General features: G+C 43.7%; 1 protein-coding gene across 1 annotated transcript; it reads right to left on the bottom strand.

Moving 5' to 3' along the window:
• Positions 1–10,687: 10,687 nt before the first annotated feature.
• Positions 10,688–16,649, bottom strand: LOC110503618 (delta-like protein C). The gene is made up of 9 exons (XM_021582046.3): positions 16,334–16,649; positions 15,995–16,234; positions 15,382–15,442; positions 14,890–15,147; positions 14,132–14,493; positions 13,814–14,030; positions 12,551–13,250; positions 12,169–12,286; positions 10,688–12,059 (listed from the first exon to the last, which is right to left on the bottom strand). Exons 1-9 carry the CDS (start codon positions 16,382–16,384, stop codon positions 12,054–12,056), a joined length of 2,013 nt encoding a protein of 670 aa, XP_021437721.2. The 5' UTR covers positions 16,385–16,649; the 3' UTR covers positions 10,688–12,053.
• Positions 16,650–17,250: the final 601 nt, after the last annotated feature.

Genomic DNA, 17,250 nt, shown 5'->3' with positions numbered 1-17,250 from the left:
GAAACACACAACACTATGTGTGGAGAAAAAAAAGACAGCACACCAACACCAAAACCTCATCCTAACTGTAAAGTATGGTGGAGGGAGCATCATGGTTTAGGGTTGATTTGCTGCCTCAGGGCCTGGACAGCTTGCTATCGTCGACGGAAAAATGAATTCTCAAGTGTATCAAGACATTTTACAGGAGAATGTAAGGCTTTCTGTCTGCCAATTGAAGCTCAAAAGAAGTTGGGTGATCCAACAGGACAACGACCCAAAACACAGAAGTAAATCAACAAAAGAATGGCTTCAACAGAAGAAAATACGCCTTCTGGAGTGGCCCAGTCAGAGTCCTGAGCTAAACCCGATTTGAGATGTTGTGGCATGACCTTGAGAGTGGTTCACACCAGACATCCCAAGAATATTGCAGAACTGAAACAGTTTTGTAAAGAAGAATTGTCCAAAATTCCTCCTGACCGTTGTGCAGCTCTGATCCACAACTACAGAAAACGTTTGGTCGAGGTTATTGCTGCCAAAGGAGTGTCAACCAGTTATAAATTCAAGGGTTCACATACTTTTCCCACCCTGCACTGTGAATGTTTACAAGGTGTGTTCAATAAAGACATGAACATGTCTAATTGTTTGTGTGTTCTTAGTTTAAGCAGACTGTGTTTGACTATTGTGACTTGAAGATGAAGATCAGATTTTATGCACTCACTGTATATAGACTTTCTTTTATTTTTTTCCCTACTGTATTATTGACTGTATGTTTTGTTTATTCCATGTGTAACTCTGTGTTGTTGTATATGTTGAACTGCTATGCTTTATCTTGGCCAGGTCGCAGTTACAAAAATGAGAACTTGTTCTCAACTAGCCTACCTGGTTAAATAAAGGTGAAATACATTTTTTTTTAAAGTTATGACCAATTTCTGGAGAAATCCAGGTAATTCCAAAGGGTTCACATACTTTTTCTTACCATTGTACATGTATACTGACTCTACACACACCCACTCACATACAATCACTATATAAGCTGCTGGCTATACATGCAGTGCATTCGGGAAAGTATTCAGACTCCTTTCATTTTTACACATTTTGTTACGTTACAGCCTTATTCTAAAATGTATTAAATAAAACATTTTCCTCAATCTACACACAATACCCCATAATGACAAAGCGAAAACAAGTTTTTAGAAATGTTTGCAATTTTATTACAAATAAAAAACATTTACATAAGTATTCAGACCTGTTGCTATGAGACTCAATTTAGCTCAAGTGCATCCTGTTTCCATTGATCATCCTTGAGATGTTTCTACAACTTGATTGGAGTCCACCTGTGGTAAATTCAATTGATTGGACAGGATTTGGAAAGGCACACACCGGTCTATATAATGGTCCCACAGTTGACAGTGCATGTCAGAGCAAAAACCAAGCCATGAGGTTGAAGGAATTGTCCATAGAGCTCCGAGACAGGATTGTGTCAAGGCACAGATCTGGGAAAATGTACCAAAAAATGTCTGCTTCATTGACGGTCCCCAAGAACACAGTGGCCTCCATCATTCTTAAATGGAAGAAGTTTGGAACCACTAAGACTCTTCCTAGAGCTGGCCGACCGGCCAAACTGAGCAATCAGAGGAGAAGGGCCCTGATCAGGGAGGTGACCAAGAACCCGATGGTTACTCTGACAGAGCTTCAGAGTTCCTCTATGGAGATGGGACAACCTTCCAGAAGGACAAACATCTCTGCAGCACTCCATCAATCAGGCAATTATGGTAGGGTGGCCAGACGGAAGCCACTCCTCAGTAAAGTGCACATGACAACCCGCTTAGAGTTTGCCAAAAGGCACCTAAAGGACTCTCAGACCATGAGAAACAAAATTATCTGGTCTAATGAAACCAAGATTGAAATCTCTGGCCTGAATGCCAAGCATCACGTCTGGAGGAAATCTGGCACCATCCCTACAGTGAAGCGTGGTGTGCCAAGCTTGTAGCATCATACTCAAGAACACCCACAGCTGTAATTGCTGCCAAAGGTGCTTCAACAAAGTACTGAGTAAAGGGTCGGAATACTTATGTAAATGTGATATTTCAGTCGCAGGTCTGTGGAGATCTTCACAATTGCTATAATAATCTGCACAGAATCTTGCATTTTAGTAATTTAGCAAAGTGGTTCCCAAATGTTTTCACTCAGTCTCTTTCAGCATTGGGGAACATCCGCACCCTACGTCTACTTCTCCGGGCACAGGTACTATTTATGACAAACTGGCAGGGACTGGGAGACTAGTCAGGATTGAGGGAAAGGTGAACGGAGCAAGTACAGAGAGATCCTTGATGAAAACCTGCTCCAGAGCGCTCACAACCTCAGACTGGTGCAAAGGTTCACCTTCCAACAGGACAACGACCCTAAGCACACAGCCAAGACAATGCAGGAGTGGCTCCGAGACAAGTCTGAGTGTCCTCGAGTGGTCAAGCCAAAGCCCGGACTTGAACCATATCCAACATCTCTGAAGAGACCTGAAAATAGCTGTGCAGCGACGCTCTCCATCCAACCTGACAGAGCCTGAGAGGATCTGCAGAGAAAAATGGGAGAAACTCCCCAAATACAGGTGTGCCAAGCTTGTAGCATCATACCCAAGAAGACTCAATCCTGAAATCGCTGCCAAAGGTTCTTCAACAAAGTACTGAGTAAAGGGTCTGAACACTTATGCAAATGTGATTTCAGTTTTGAAAAAATGTTTTTGCTTTGTCATTATGGGGTATTGTGTGTAGATTGATGAGGGGAAAAAATGATTTAATCCATTTTCGAATAAGGCTGTAACATAACAGAATGTGGAAAAAGTCAAGGGGTCTGAATACTTTCCTGAATGCACTGTATATACACCTCTACCAATCCAGTACCAATCTACCAATCCACATTGTGAATATGGTACTGGAACTGACCCTGTACATAGTATGCTTACTTACCTTATTGTGTTCTTCTTATTTCTATATCTTGTGTGTTTTTGTTCTACCTTGTCATTTTGAGCATTACATTGTTATTGATTACTGCATTGTTGGGGTTAGAGCTTGCATGAAAGGAATTTCAATGTACTTGTGCATGTGACATTAAAACTTGACACTTAAAACTTGATCATGCTTTTTAATCCACGATTAGGCTTAGTCTGTGTCCGGGAAACTGAGATACCTGATAACTCTTTGCCCTCCTTACTCCTATGCTGCAAACATGTCTTAGCCTAGGAGATGAGATGACAGTCCCTGAGCACCTTAGTACCATCCCATGTAACGGTGTCTGTCTGGAATGGAGCATAGCATGTGAATGCATGATGGAAATCTCGTTTGGTGCTGAGAAGGTAAGTGTGTATACAACATGGAGGTCTTGATTCATGTCTTTTAGCCATCCTGCTCCGCTTCCTTTTCTCGGTCAGACAGGACTGTAGCCAGACTCGATGTAGCCAAAATAGGCGGGGAGAGGAAGAAGGGTCAGGCAAGTAATGATGTAGTGATGGCAGGTGTGTCTTTCATCTGTGTGTGTTCTTCACTCTCCCTCTCTCCTTGTTCCTCCTCCCCTCTCAATGCACTCTTCCATGTTTCTCCTTTTCCTTCTCTCTCTCCCTCCTGTTCTGCCTCTGCTCCCTACCAACCAAAATGTCCAACGTTCTGATATCATCCACTGAAGCAAGATGTTGCACAAAGCATTGTATTTCTAAACATGTTCAAGCTGGTGAGAGGAAAACGATGGAGACATTGCAAGGCCTAGAGGGAGTTGCCATTTTTATGGATAACATTTTGGTATATGCAAATACCATGGAGGTGCACGACGGGCGTTGAACAGGAAACACAGCTACGCTTCCTGGGACACCTCATCGATCCATCAGAAGTCAGGCCTGATCCAGAGAAAGTGGAGGTCATCAGGCAGCTATCCCCACCAGAGAACGTGCAGGAGCTGAAGAGAGTTCTTTGGATGATTAACTACCTAGGGAAGTATATCCCCAACCGTTCCACCCCGGGCCAACCACTGCATGAGCTCCTGAAGTCAAAGACAGCGTGGACATGGGACTACACACAGCAGGCGGCGTTCCAATGCCTCAGCGTTTCCCCCGTCCTGACGTTCTACGACAGCAACAGAGCCACCACAGTCTCAGCAGACGCAAGCAGCTATGGGCTTGGCAGTGTACTACTATAGTGCCATGGGGAGGGGAAGCCAGTGGCATACTGCTCTAGGTGGCTCACAGAGGCAGAAACCAGATACGTGCCAATCGAAAAGTAGCGTCTGGCGACCGTTTGGCCCTGTGAGAAGTTTGAGAAATACATGTACGGCCTGGAGCACTTCAAGTTAGTGACAGACCACAAGGCCTTGGTCCCACTAATGAACAGCAAAGACTTGGATAATGTGGCTTTACCATGCCAGAGACTACTCATGCGGTTCAAACCCACAGCAGAGTGTGCACCAGGAAAAACCTTGGTCGTGGCGGACACGGTCAAGGAGTCCGTGGACACGCACAAAAAAGAAGGACAGACACACACACGCTGAGCGTTATGTCGCAGCTAACATCAACAACATACCTGCTACACAGAGAGAAATGGAAAACATCAGAGTTGCCCTCGGAGCAGATGATCAAGTAAATCAGGTCAGACTGGTCTGAGCATGTGAGTAAAACCCCAGTCACAGTCAGAGTTTTCCCCAGTGAAACAGAACTGTCAGAGTACAATGGTGAAGTCCCAGGGGGGAACCCGCCACAGGGGGCTGCTGAGGGGAAAGCAGCTCATTATAAATGGCCAGAACGGAACAAATTGAATGGCATCAAACATCTGGAAACCAGGTTTTTTGATGTATTGGAAACCATTCCACACATTCCGTTCCAGCCATTACCATGAGCCCGTTGTCCCCAATTAAGGTGCCACCAAATCTCCTGTGGGAACCGCATAGTCGTTCCACAGACAAAGAGGGCAGACATTGTTGATAGAATACACAATGGACATCAAGGTCTGACCAGTGGTGGAAAAAGTACCCAATTGTCATACTTGAGTAAGAGTAAATATACCTTAATAGAAAATGACTCAAGTAAAAGTGAAAGTCAGCCAGTAAAATACTACTTGAGTAAAAGTCTGAATTTGGTTTTAAATATGCTTAAGTAATAAAAGGACATGTAATTGCTAAAATATACTTAAGTATCAAAAGTAAAAGTATAAATCATTTCAAATTCCTTATGTTATGCAAGCCAGAAGGCACAATTGATGTTTTTTATTTGACTTACGGATAGCCAGGGGCACACTCCAACACTCCGACATAATTTACAAATGAAGCACTTAGTGAGTCTGACAGATCAGATATGCGCGTAAATTGGACCATTATCCTGTCCTGCTAAGCCTTCAAAATGTAGGGGAAATGTATGGAGTAAAAAGCACCGTATTTTCTTAAAGAAATAGTCAAATAAAGTACAGATACCTTCAAAAACGACTTAAGTAGCTCTTTAAAGTATTTTGTATGAAGTACTTTACACCACTGGGTCCGACTAAATGGTGAGAGAAAGCCTCAGTATGGTGGCCGGGGATCTCATCAGTGGTAAAGACAAAGATCCTGTCTTATCAGTCTTGTTGTGAGCTTAGAAAGGCACAACAAAACAAGCAACTAATCTCTGTCACTCCCCGACAGACCATGGAAAGGAGTTGCTCTAGATCTACGTGAGCGTGACAAACAACACTATCTGATCATGAGGGGCGGCAGGTAGCCTATTGGTTAGAGCGTTGGACTAGTAACCGGAAGGTTGCAGGATCATGTCCCCAAGCTGACAAAATCTGTCATTCTGCCCTTGAACAAGGCAGTGTTCCTAGGCCGTCATTGAAAATAATCATTTGTTCTTAACTGACTTGCCTAAATAAAGGTACATTAAAACAATAAAAAATCATATGCTACACAAAGTTCATCAAGATACTACACAACTATAAGCACACAGGTCACCATGAAGATGAAGGGACCCTCCACAAGGTATGACATTGCAGATGAGTCATTACTGACAATGGGCCCAAATTCTCGAGTAACTGATAAATGGCAAAGCAGCTTCACTTTAAGCACATTACTTCCCGGCACGCACCACCCTCAGGGTAGGTGCAGACCACGATAGAAGATTCTAAAGCAGAAAGACCTGCTGGTCAATCCCATGCAACAAAAAAAAAAGACACAACTCCCAACCTAAGAGGCCCTACAAAAAAACACATCAAGCTAAAGGATGAGTTGGAAAAGAGGAAACAGAACCTTCTACTACAACCAACGTCACAGTCGCTACCGGGAGAAGCCGTGGTGAAAAGAGAAATGTACATGTTGCATCGCTTTATTGTCCTTTCAAAACCAGAAACTGTGTTTCTGTTAATTGCTGTTGTGAAGTACAGTTGTCTTCATTGTGGTTACACTCATTTGTTAGGAAATGTGTGAAAGTTAAAGGAGAAGATATCGTACTATGCACGACAGTGTCACGGCATGCTGTAAGGCAGTACGGGAGTTATCTTCAGGCATTCTGTAAGGCAGTACGGGAGTTGTCTTCAGGCATTCTGTAAGGCAGTACGGGAGTTATCTTCAGGCATTCTGTAAGGCAGTGCGGGAGTTATCTTCAGGCATTCTTGTGAGACGTAAAACAACGTACCTGGAAAGCTACTCCTCGGATTGGACATTCACTTTTTATTAAAGCCCTGACCACTCCGTGTCTTAGCCTGCTGATCTAAAGGCCACTCCGCACCATGGCAGTAATACAACAGGAACAAATGAGGATGGGGTGTAGCTCCCTCTTCCTCATTCTCCTCCTCTGACCGTGGAAGAGGATACAAGGGAACTGACAACAGTGGCAACAATAGAGTTCCGGCCCTGGTGCCTGGTGTCACCCGAAGCCAGGAGCACAGAGAGATGGTTTTTCACCAGTGTTTAGCTGACTCACCAACCCCCAACCAGATTTCAACCACTTTCTGAAGAGATTATTAGCGAGCGGTCTTTCGTTTCATGCACAGAAACCAAGATGTTCTGTTGTGACAAAACATTTGAAAGAATGTGGAACAAACATAAACACTAAATAAATGGATGGCTAAAAACAGGGTGAAATTGAAAGAGCTTTTAGTATGTTGATAGGAATCGCTGATTCTCTTAGCACCTGCCTAGAAAACATCTCCATTTAATTGATAGGAAGGAGCTTGAGTAGCCCATTGACAGCATTCGCCCCGTCCCAAGATGAACATAAGGGAAGTAGAGAATCACAAGCAGAGGGCTCTGTTTGTTTTCTGAAGAGATGGCTTTTGACAAGTAGCGCCACAATCAGTTGGCACAGGGCGCAATCAGCCACAGGAAACTAAGGGAAGGACACTTTTGAGGGGCGCAGGCAGGCCCCCTCTCTGCAGCCTCTGCTCGGCGGGGTAAACAGGACGCAGAGTTACTCTGTGACTCCAGCTGCGCGTCTCAGCCACTCCCAGACCTGTGTATACAACCACATCCTGTTTTGACCCAGCACTTTGGCCAATCCAGAGCAGCCATCTTCAGACGGCACACCACTCAGTCAAACCCTCTCTCTTCCACTCCAGGGGCAGGCAGTGTCAATGGGAAAGAGTTGGTTGGTCTTCCTCGCTCCCCAGATGACATGACAAATGTTCAAAGTTCAAAGTTTAGTGCAAGATTGTTTAAAAAAAAAATAAAGTCAGGTGAACAGCAGGTAGGCCTGAGGTCTGAAGTTTAGTGGCATGACTGCGCCCTGCTGTCATTTTGATACACAGTCATGTTGCTTTCTGTTTTGGTTCCGCTCGCAGAGTGCGATGAAAGGAGCCACACGCCCCTTTTGCAATACCCCCCTCGCCCATGACACACACACAAACACACACACTCTCTCCCAGTTCAGAGTGTACTCAACAACACCATGTCCAACGAGCTTAGCAGCTTGCTCATCTTAACCCCCACTTTTAGCACCAACGAACAAGAGGATTTGTTAAGATTTTACTCAGGCTGGACAGCTGCAGGAAGAGGGAGAAAAAGGAGGGGAGGGGTGTTGTGATAAAAGAGAGAGAGAAGGAGAGTATCAGGCTTCAGATCAGTAATAGTTCATTGGACCATGTTTAGATCTGGTTATTTCCCACCGGGCACACCACGTCATTTCAACGTGGAAATTTGGGTCATATTTGGTTGAGACGCTGATCAATGAGATTTCAACCTTTATTCAGCCACTCAAAAAGACAGCCAGAAGTTTGTTGTATACCCAATGTGTTATCACTGTGCTTTCAACCATCTGAAAGCACAACCAAGTTCCAACAGAAAAACGATGTCAGATTTTTGGTTGAGTTGTCATCCAAATGGGTTATCACTGCGCTTTCAACCATTTAAAACACACAAAGTTCAAATGGGAACACAAGGTCAGATTATTTATTTGTTTATGTGCTATCGCTGCACTTCCTCTAATAGCACAGCCAAATGACCTGGATGGCAGTTGAGACTACATAGTACATACGGCAAGTGATCAGGCAGCCTAGCGGTTGAGTCGCTGGCTCGAATTCCTGAGCCAACTAGGTGAAAGATCTGTTGATGTGCGCTTGAGCAAGGCACTTAACCCAAATTGCTCCTGTAAGTCTCTCTGGATAAGAGCGTCTGCTAAATCAGTGGTTCACAAACTGTGGGGCGCACCCGATGGGGGGAGCAGAGGTTTTTTTTGGGGGGGGGGGCTCAGTCCGGCTTTCAATTACCCTTGAGGGTTGTAGTAGTAGAATCCACAAGGTGCAATTTCAAAATAGTCAGTTTTCCTCTTGACATGTCAGTCATTGCATACCTTAGAGCACTATTTATGACTTGTCAGATCAACTAGCCCATGTCAGCTAACGTTTTTTAGCCCATAGACTTTGTTGTAACGTTTGAGTTACTCAAATGTCACACAAATTAGACATGGCAAGATGGACAGAATTTCACAAAAATTTGCTTTCAAATTGAAAAATTCTCTGCACCCCATGACAAAATGTGTAGAATTGCGGGAAATAACCTTTAAACCTGCAAAATGTTCTCTCCACCAACAGGAAGGGTGTGAACAGTTTGTCATAAATAGTGCCCGTAGAAGTAGGGTGCGGGATGTTCCCCAATGCCGAAAGAGACTGAGTGAAAAAGTTTGGGAAGCACTTTGCTAAATTACTCAAATGCAAGATTCTGTGCAGATTATTATAGCAATTGTGAAGATCTCCACAGACCTGCGACTGAAATATCACATTTACATAAGTATTCCGACCCTTTACTCAGTACTTTGTTGAAGCACCTTTGTAGAAGGTGCTCAATTTCCAGTCTGAGCTCAATTTCCAGTCTCATAGCAAAGGATCTGAATACTTATGCAAATAAGGTGTTTCTGTTTTAAATTTTTTGTACATTTGCAAAGTTTTCTACAAACCTGTTTTTGCTTTTGCATTATGGGGTATTGCGTGTAAATTGTTGATTAAAAAACAAAATCAATTTTAAAATAAGGCTGTAAAGTAACAATGTGGAAAAAGTCAAGGGGTTAGAATACTTTCCGAACGTTGAAGATCTGACGTTGTTTCAAAGGCACAAATTCAACATATTTTATACAAGGTTTGTCTATATTGAAAATGGGTTACACTGACATAATCCTGAGGTTGAAATTTCACTCTCAAAACAACAGTTTATGTTGATGACTTTTTTCAAATTCAGTGTATTTTCCACATCACAATAGGTTGACATATTATGTTGATTCAACCAGTTTGTTCCCAGTGGGTTGAGATCCTTCACATTTGATAAACAGCATGGACAATGGGGATGTATCCCCCAAGTCTAAAGGTTCAGTGCGGTGGACTAGCATGAACTAGCGTAGCTTAGCATCCTGGTTTGGATGTTTGGGCTGGCACATGGAGGCTAGCAGAACCAGACAGAGTAGGCGTAGGATAGGGGCCCACAGGGTCAGGTGCTGAGTGGGACCCATGCTCCCCATGGGGGGCCAGTGGCCCTCCCAGCTCTCAGCAGAAGTGCTCCCCTCCCCCCATTTATACAATTTCTTCTCCCTAACCATCACTTTTTTCTGAAAGAGGGGGAGGTGGTACTTGAGAGGCAGGTTATTCTCAACGGATCTTCCTCCAACACAGGAACACTCAATTTCAGTTTCTCATGATGCTTATTGCTTAAGTAAAATACAGAAAATAAAACAGGATTTCAGAACTGATGTTAGAAATCTGATCACATGAGGTCAGCAGGTGTGCACACGACACTAGGAGCAGTGGTGCAGATTTGTTAACATACGCTTCTCCTTGAATCTATTTTGCACAACACAGGGTCTCATTGAAGGGGGGAGGGGGGGGGGTGAAAGTGATAGAGATTTAGCATATATATATATATATATACAGGCGTCAGTGAGATGGATTAGAGCTGGTCTTTAGAGCCAGATAATGTATGCTGTGGGAACTACGCCCCAGGCTTTAGAGAAAACACCCTGTAGGATCTCTCCCTTTTCTAGCCTGGCACATGAATCCCTAGATGATATATCTCCAAACAGCACCGCAGCCTCCTCCTAGGCAACAATCTGCTAGCTAGTGTCATCCACGTGATTCCCTTTCTGTGATAGGCCAACCCCTGCTATCTAGGAGGGTTCAGGGGGCCCAGCAACAAAAGTAAATGGGCCCCATGTCCCATCTACTTATCATAAATATCAAGCGAGCAGCCCAAAGACCCCAACCCCCAGTGGAAGACAACACATGAATTACTGTTCTCTGATTTATTATGAAAAAAATATATTTTTGGGGACATAGACATATATACAATTCTCTTCATAAATACAAATGATGTACAAAAAAATTAAATAGAAAGAATATCTCATGGTTATGTACACATTGCATTGTTAAATTAAAGAGGACAATAATACAAATATTTACAAATTAAAAAAAATATTTGGTTTCAAATTAAAAAGAACAACCTCTCTTTGGAGTCCTTCACTCTAAAAAATAAACATATTTTTAAAGATCCAGCACTGTCGGTTAAAAAAAAAAAAAAACGGAGGATATTTTTATATATCGGGGAAGCAGACTTTATGCACTTCATTCAAGTCAAGGGAATGCCATAAAAATCACTGGGTGTTTGGCAAGATGGAAGCTGTAAATTGAAAGACAGTGAGAAAAATCAAACTGTACGAATGACATGTACTACGACTTTCAACTGTTTCGAATAAGACTTTCTGGTGTGTTTGTAAAAAAAATATATATACTCCAAAAGAGAAGGAAAAAACATGTACAGCATCAAACAAACACATAAAAGAACACATACAAAATGTCAGTGTGTAAGATCAGTACCATTTTTCCTTAAGTCATAGCATAATTTAAAGATCAGGCACTTGATAAGATTGAGTTTCCTAAGTATACTGTACATGTGAAAGATAGGGCACATTGGTAATTTATTTCCATAGGGAAAGGGGGTCCAGTTTAGGGACCAGAAGGCCTAGATATTACATATGGCCACTACAAACTCAAAGATATTAATAGACAACTGTCCATCTAAGCTTTCAGTAAACCTTCATCTTCAGCTCTTTGATAGCTTCAACATTTTTCCCCACCCTGACACCAAAAAAAACTAGCCCAGATAGGCCACGAAAATGTCCTTGGTGTTCATTTTGATTCTCAAGTGGATTGCAGTGATATCTTATTCATAGTTTGTAAAAAAAAAAAAAAAAAAAAAGGCCTCTAGATTATTTGAGATGTCGTTTTCTTTTCGATAAGGCATCAGGAGAGAAAAAGGTCCTGCTTCTCTGTGATTGGTGAATCCATGGCACTCTTCAGAAGAAAGTTCTCTTTTTGTTAAAATTTAACAGAAAGCAAATTATATTAGAATTAAAAATGTAGTGCAAATTATGCCGGAACATTCTTTCTACTCTCCACCCCCACTTTTCACGTATTGTATCCAAAATTGTCAATGTTGTCAAAAAGTTCATTTTTAATGAGCAGCATGAATAAATATTAAATAATACATGTTGATTTAATATATCCTCTTCAATTCTTTGAATTGTCTTTGAAAGATTGTAAACATGATCAGGCAAAGCCCTTGTTGGTCACAGTACTCAGTGTCGGAATACTGTGTTAAACCTAAAGGTGGGAAAATTATAGAAAGTTACCAATCAAATCTTGAAAAAGTTAGTTGACAAACTTCCGAAACTCTTAATAATAACCAGTTTGAATGGGAGGAGCTGCTTACCTCAGTAGCAAAGACACACTGTTCAGCTTGCTGTTCTGTCTGGATGATGAAAACTGGGTGGTACAAGCCTTCTTTAGGGAAGCTCATTGGTGGAACCATTATGCTGCCTTCTGATTTCCTGTTGAAAAGAGATAGAGGGAGGGAAAGGAGGTCAGGTTCCATAGGCGCAATGGAATCATGCAACAGCTAAAACAGTGGATCCCATGATCTCCAATACAAAGTTGAGGGTTTCAAAAATCTGATAAAGCCTGAACGTCACATAGTGAGAAATCAAGTTGTAACATCTCGCTGGGTTCAATTACAAGCAATCCAAACTCTAGGGCACTGGTGACTCTCTGCTTCATTGGCACAATGCCGGTTGAGTTTGACGAGGCATACTTACTGGTCAAATTTGTTCTTGGCATGGCGGTCCTCCTCCTTGGCCAAGTTGTAGTCAATCATCTTCTGCTTGTAGGCCTTGCCTGCGTTTTTGTCTGCGGGGCCAGAGGTCAGCGCTGCGTCCTTATTGGACATCTTGTAATGGCCGCCAGGGATGAGGAAGGCTTCCTTCTCTCGGAGGCTGGACAAGGGGTTGGAACCACCTATGGGACGGTTGTTGACCGTCTCCAGGTCGTTACGGACAGAAGACGCCATGGCCTTCCGCCCGCGCCTTATCTGGCTTAGGACCACGATGGCAGCACACACCACCAGCGTGAGGGTGACCAGGCCCAGGGCGAAGGAGACAACCAGGACTGCGGGCAAGCCGTCAGCCTTGGGCTTGGCGGTGGGTTTGAGGCTAAACTCGCATCGGGAGCCCATGAAGCCGGCCGGGCACTGGCACACAGGTCCGGAGAAGTGTGTGTAGCAGGTGCCTCCATTCTGGCAGGGGAAGACGGAGCAGGCGTCGGCGCGGACGCTACAGTCCTTCCTGGTGAAGCCCAGGGTGCAGGTGCAGGTAAAGTCGTTGACGCCGTCCACGCAGGTCCCGGCGTTGTGGCAGGGGTTGCGGGCGCAGTCATCGATGTTGATCTCACAGCGCGGCCCAGTGAAGCCAGGACGACAACGGCACATCAGGCTGTGGCCCAGATCCAGGCACTGGCCACCTATTACAGAGATAGACGCACACTCAGCATGTTTATCAAAACTTGAAGTGCAGGTCTGAGTGGCAAAGCTTCTTATGGAAGGCAAATATTATACTGTGTATATTTTCTTCCTACACCAACAGGAATTTAGCCAATTACAGATAAGCTTGTGCTCATTCCCACATGATGTACAGTTACAGTGTAGCTAATGAGGACCCAGGGGGGACAAAATAGCCCACAACATTCTAAGACTAGGTTTTTTCCCACCTCATAATGACAGCTATATCTCACCCCTTATATCAGTCTGAGCCAAGATTCTTTTGTACCATGCCTATGTTGCATTTTTTACATTTTAGGCTCGGACTGGATGCATGTCAAAACAAAACTGACATTGTGCAAAGAAGAAAATCATTTCTAAAAACTCATGATGGTAACTGCCAAAGAATGTGTCCGCAGCACAGTCGGTTGAGTTTTGTTGTCAGGCGGACAGATAAGAGTTTGTGAGCGGCTCCAACATAACAATCAGAAGTCCTGGTAGGTTTCCCCTCACCAAGACAGTGGATGTGCTGTGAGGGGATGCTTACCGTTAGCACAGGGGTTGTTGCTGCAGCGGTCAATCTTCTTCTCGCAGTTGGAACCCATGTAGCCGGCAGGACAGCGGCAGGAGTAACCACCGGTCACCTGCTCCATGCAGGTGCCACCGTTGAAGCAGGGCCCGTCGGCACAGGTCATCGCACTGATCTCACAGTTCTTCCCGTAGAAGCCTTGGGGGCAGGTGCAGGTGTAGTCATTCTCCCGATCCTGGTAATTTAAAAAGGTGGCATTTCATATTGGACAATAAAAGACTTGGACTGTGGATAGCAACATTTAATCCTGAGAGATAAATGCAACACGGCACTTACATTGCAGCTGCCTCCGTTCTTGCAGGGGTTGCTGTCACACTCGTTGGTTTCGATCTCACAATTGTTGCCACTGAAGCCCGGCCTGCAGGTACAGGTGTAGCTGCCCTGGCCTGTGTTGGTGCAGGGAGCATCGTTCGTGCAGGGCTTGTGGTTGGTGCAGTAGTTGAGGTCCTGGTTGCAGAACAGTCCTCCCCAGCCCTCTTTACAGTCGCACTGCCACGGCTGGCCGCAGGTGCCATGCAAGCAGCCAGGATAGCGGACACACTCGTCACAGAGGGGTCCCTGCCACCCAAGGCGGCACTTGCACTCGCCAGGGGCCTCACAATAACCATGCTTCTCACTACAGCCAGACCAGCAGATGGCTTTAGAGATAGGGGGGAAAAGTTGAATGAGTGTTCCCCTTTCTAATCACAAAACAACCACCCCTTCACTGAGCTCAGACACATCAAGTATTTGTTAAGTACTAAACTAAGCAGCTGGTACGCACACAAAAGAAACACATGCCATATTTGTTCACGCAAGGGAGCGCACATTAAGTTCCAACGCGTGTCCCTGTTAAACCATACACTCAGCTCCCATTGTTGGCCCGAACAAAGGATGCAAACTCTATATTTGAATAGACAGAAGCAGTTGTTTTTTTTACCAGAATATGTCGTTGAAATGTCTGATTTAACTATTTCGAGATTTCTGATTAACAACCTTAAAAAGATTTGGCCTTATCTTTTAAAAAAAACGTTGTAGTCCTTCAGTACACTTACGTTCTGAGCAGTATTCTCCTTTCCAACCCGACAGGCACATTCTGGTGCCCGCCGCATCACAAGTATAGTGTCCGAATGGGTCGTCACGGGGACGGCAGTAGTCTGAGCAGCTGTCACCGTGGTAATGTTCATCACAGACAACGTGGTAAGAAAAACGAAGTTCACTTTGCTCTTCAAAATGCACATCCTGTGACCAATCCTCGCCAATGTCGAGTCGTCTACGGGTGGCCAAGCGGCTGATCAAGTTATTCTGGTTTTCTATTAAAGAGAGAGACATTGAGCAGACGAAAAATAAAATACATTCCTAAAATCCAATCTTGTGAGGTAATCACTTTTTAAAATCTATATGTATTTTCTAATAAAATATTATCGCATTTTTGCAAATAAGTAAAACGTGTCTATACTCAAACGCTTGTGCTGGGAATGACTGTTAGAGGAATATCCAAGCTACTTTCCGCCCCCTAGAGGTAGTATGCACTGAAGGCCACCTACCTGTGGACTGGCCGTCGGAGGACTCTGCGTTCCAGGCTTCAACAATGAGCGAGAATGTACCCTACAAGCCACACAGGAAAAAATATATACTTTGTCAAATAGCTGTAAAAGGCGAGATTATTGAAAGTGTAAACTCTTCATGAAAATCTATATGCCGTTACCTAATCTATGTACCACCAGGCATTAAACATTAAAGGCCCAGTGCAGTAAAACACGTGATTTCCCTATGTCTTAAATATATTTCCATAATACAGTGACATTGTGAAAATGATTTGTGTAAGAGGTGTTCGTAAAGACTGCCTGAAATTTCCGCCTGTATTGGTGAGGAGGAGTGTTGGCCTGCCTGACAGACATCACCAGGTGGTACATTAGTTAGACTAATAAGAGTTCCCCACTCCCAGTCAGTCCTAGCAAAATTCTCACATGCGAAATTGCTCTTTACTAAGAAGCCATTTTTTGTTTCTTCTTGACCATTTATTTGAAAACAATCACAGGAAGGCACTTAAATGTTACCCAGAAAGGATTTGATATTGAGATAAAAACGACTGCATTGCACCTTTAATTTCCCATCAGCTCTATGGTATATTGAGTATGTGTACAGTAGGCTACTTACCGGCCACTTGAAATGGAAAGGCACTCTGATGGGTGCGCTACTGGAGATGGAGCTCGGGTCGACACTGAAGATTTCGGTCAGTCCCATGCCATAAGTGCAGGGGGGCTCAGGTGAGATGACATCTTGGGAATGTTTAAGGCAGACTCGGAAGAATATCTGGCAGTCCCTAGACCGTTTACAGACACTACGGGTACTACTGAAGGAGTGTACTTTCAACTCAAACACACCGGACGACTCGACCTACAGGAAAGAATTAAGTACATATCAGTGCGTAAAAGGCGCGACTGCACAGGTTACCAACTCATAACATAACTCTATGAATATTTTATGTGTACTCACCAGTTGCGTTGATATCAACGCCAAAAAACACGTTAATAACAAACGAGCCATTCTGGGAAGTATTTATTCGTCTGCTATGAAATTTTAGCAGACAGCGCCAGATATCCAATATAGAGGGGAAATGTATTGTATCCCAAAACAAGAGAAATATCATGTGCGAAATGTAAAAATAGAGCGCACTTCCTGTCAGATTGTTTTTAGTCTTCAGACGATACTTAATAGAAATGGAGCTCACAACGAAAATAAAATCCCTTTGCTCTGCAGAGCAGTTGCACTCTGGACTTCTACCTTTAGTTACGTGAAGTGGAACGTGCACAAGGGATTTTATACCGCCTTCCAGCATCAGAGGGGGGAGGAAGTGGGCGCGAATGAGGGGAGTGTGTCAAAGGCTGTGCAGACTTGGATGCAATTTGGGGACTGTTTACGATGTGCTTTGATTCTGTGTCACCAAATTGGATAGGGTAATATAACGAAATGCAAAGTTTAAGGCTCTATGGATACTTCAGCCACATACCTGAACGAAAATGTGAAGACATAGGCTATATATACACACGTTGAAAGAACTGCGCACCTTGATTGCGAAGAGACCTAACCTACACTCGTGTGATTTAAAAAAAACAAACATGTTGATCTATGATTAGACATTAATTTCAAGACGTAGTAAATTACATGACTGGATACATGCAATGTTGAATACACTTTATCTATGGGGAAATGTAGGTTTGCTGTGTAAGCGTGATGGGGTCATAATGTGATTGGCCATGAAACATCCCCAGTGACTTTACTTCTATTATTAAGCTGTGGTTAGATTTCTCTTCTTTTTGTTTTCTTCAGCGTGCCGCGTGCCACCCTATTCTTCATGGCTGTTTTCATCCTTTTCTCCTGGGAGGGGGGACAATGGCCGTGTACGGGGGAGG

Source organism: Oncorhynchus mykiss, chromosome 24 (assembly GCF_057628025.1).
Source record: "Oncorhynchus mykiss isolate SJ-2025 chromosome 24, ASM5762802v1, whole genome shotgun sequence".
Classification (NCBI taxonomy): domain Eukaryota; kingdom Metazoa; phylum Chordata; class Actinopteri; order Salmoniformes; family Salmonidae; genus Oncorhynchus; species Oncorhynchus mykiss.
Note: the sequence above shows the minus strand (reverse complement) of the source record. Positions and strands in the feature narration are given on the sequence as shown.

Bases quoted from the DNA above. Each gene is read 5' to 3' on its own strand.
- LOC110503618 (XM_021582046.3), bottom strand. From the start codon at position 16,384: ATGGCTCGTTTGTTATTAACGTGTTTTTTGGCGTTGATATCAACGCAA. The intron at 14,494-14,889 runs GTAAGTGTACTG...CTATCTCTAAAG, and splicing joins AGGAGAATACTGCTCAGAAC to CCATCTGCTGGTCTGGCTGT. The intron at 12,287-12,550 runs GTAAGTATGCCT...TCTTTTCAACAG, and splicing joins GCCAAGAACAAATTTGACCA to GAAATCAGAAGGCAGCATAA.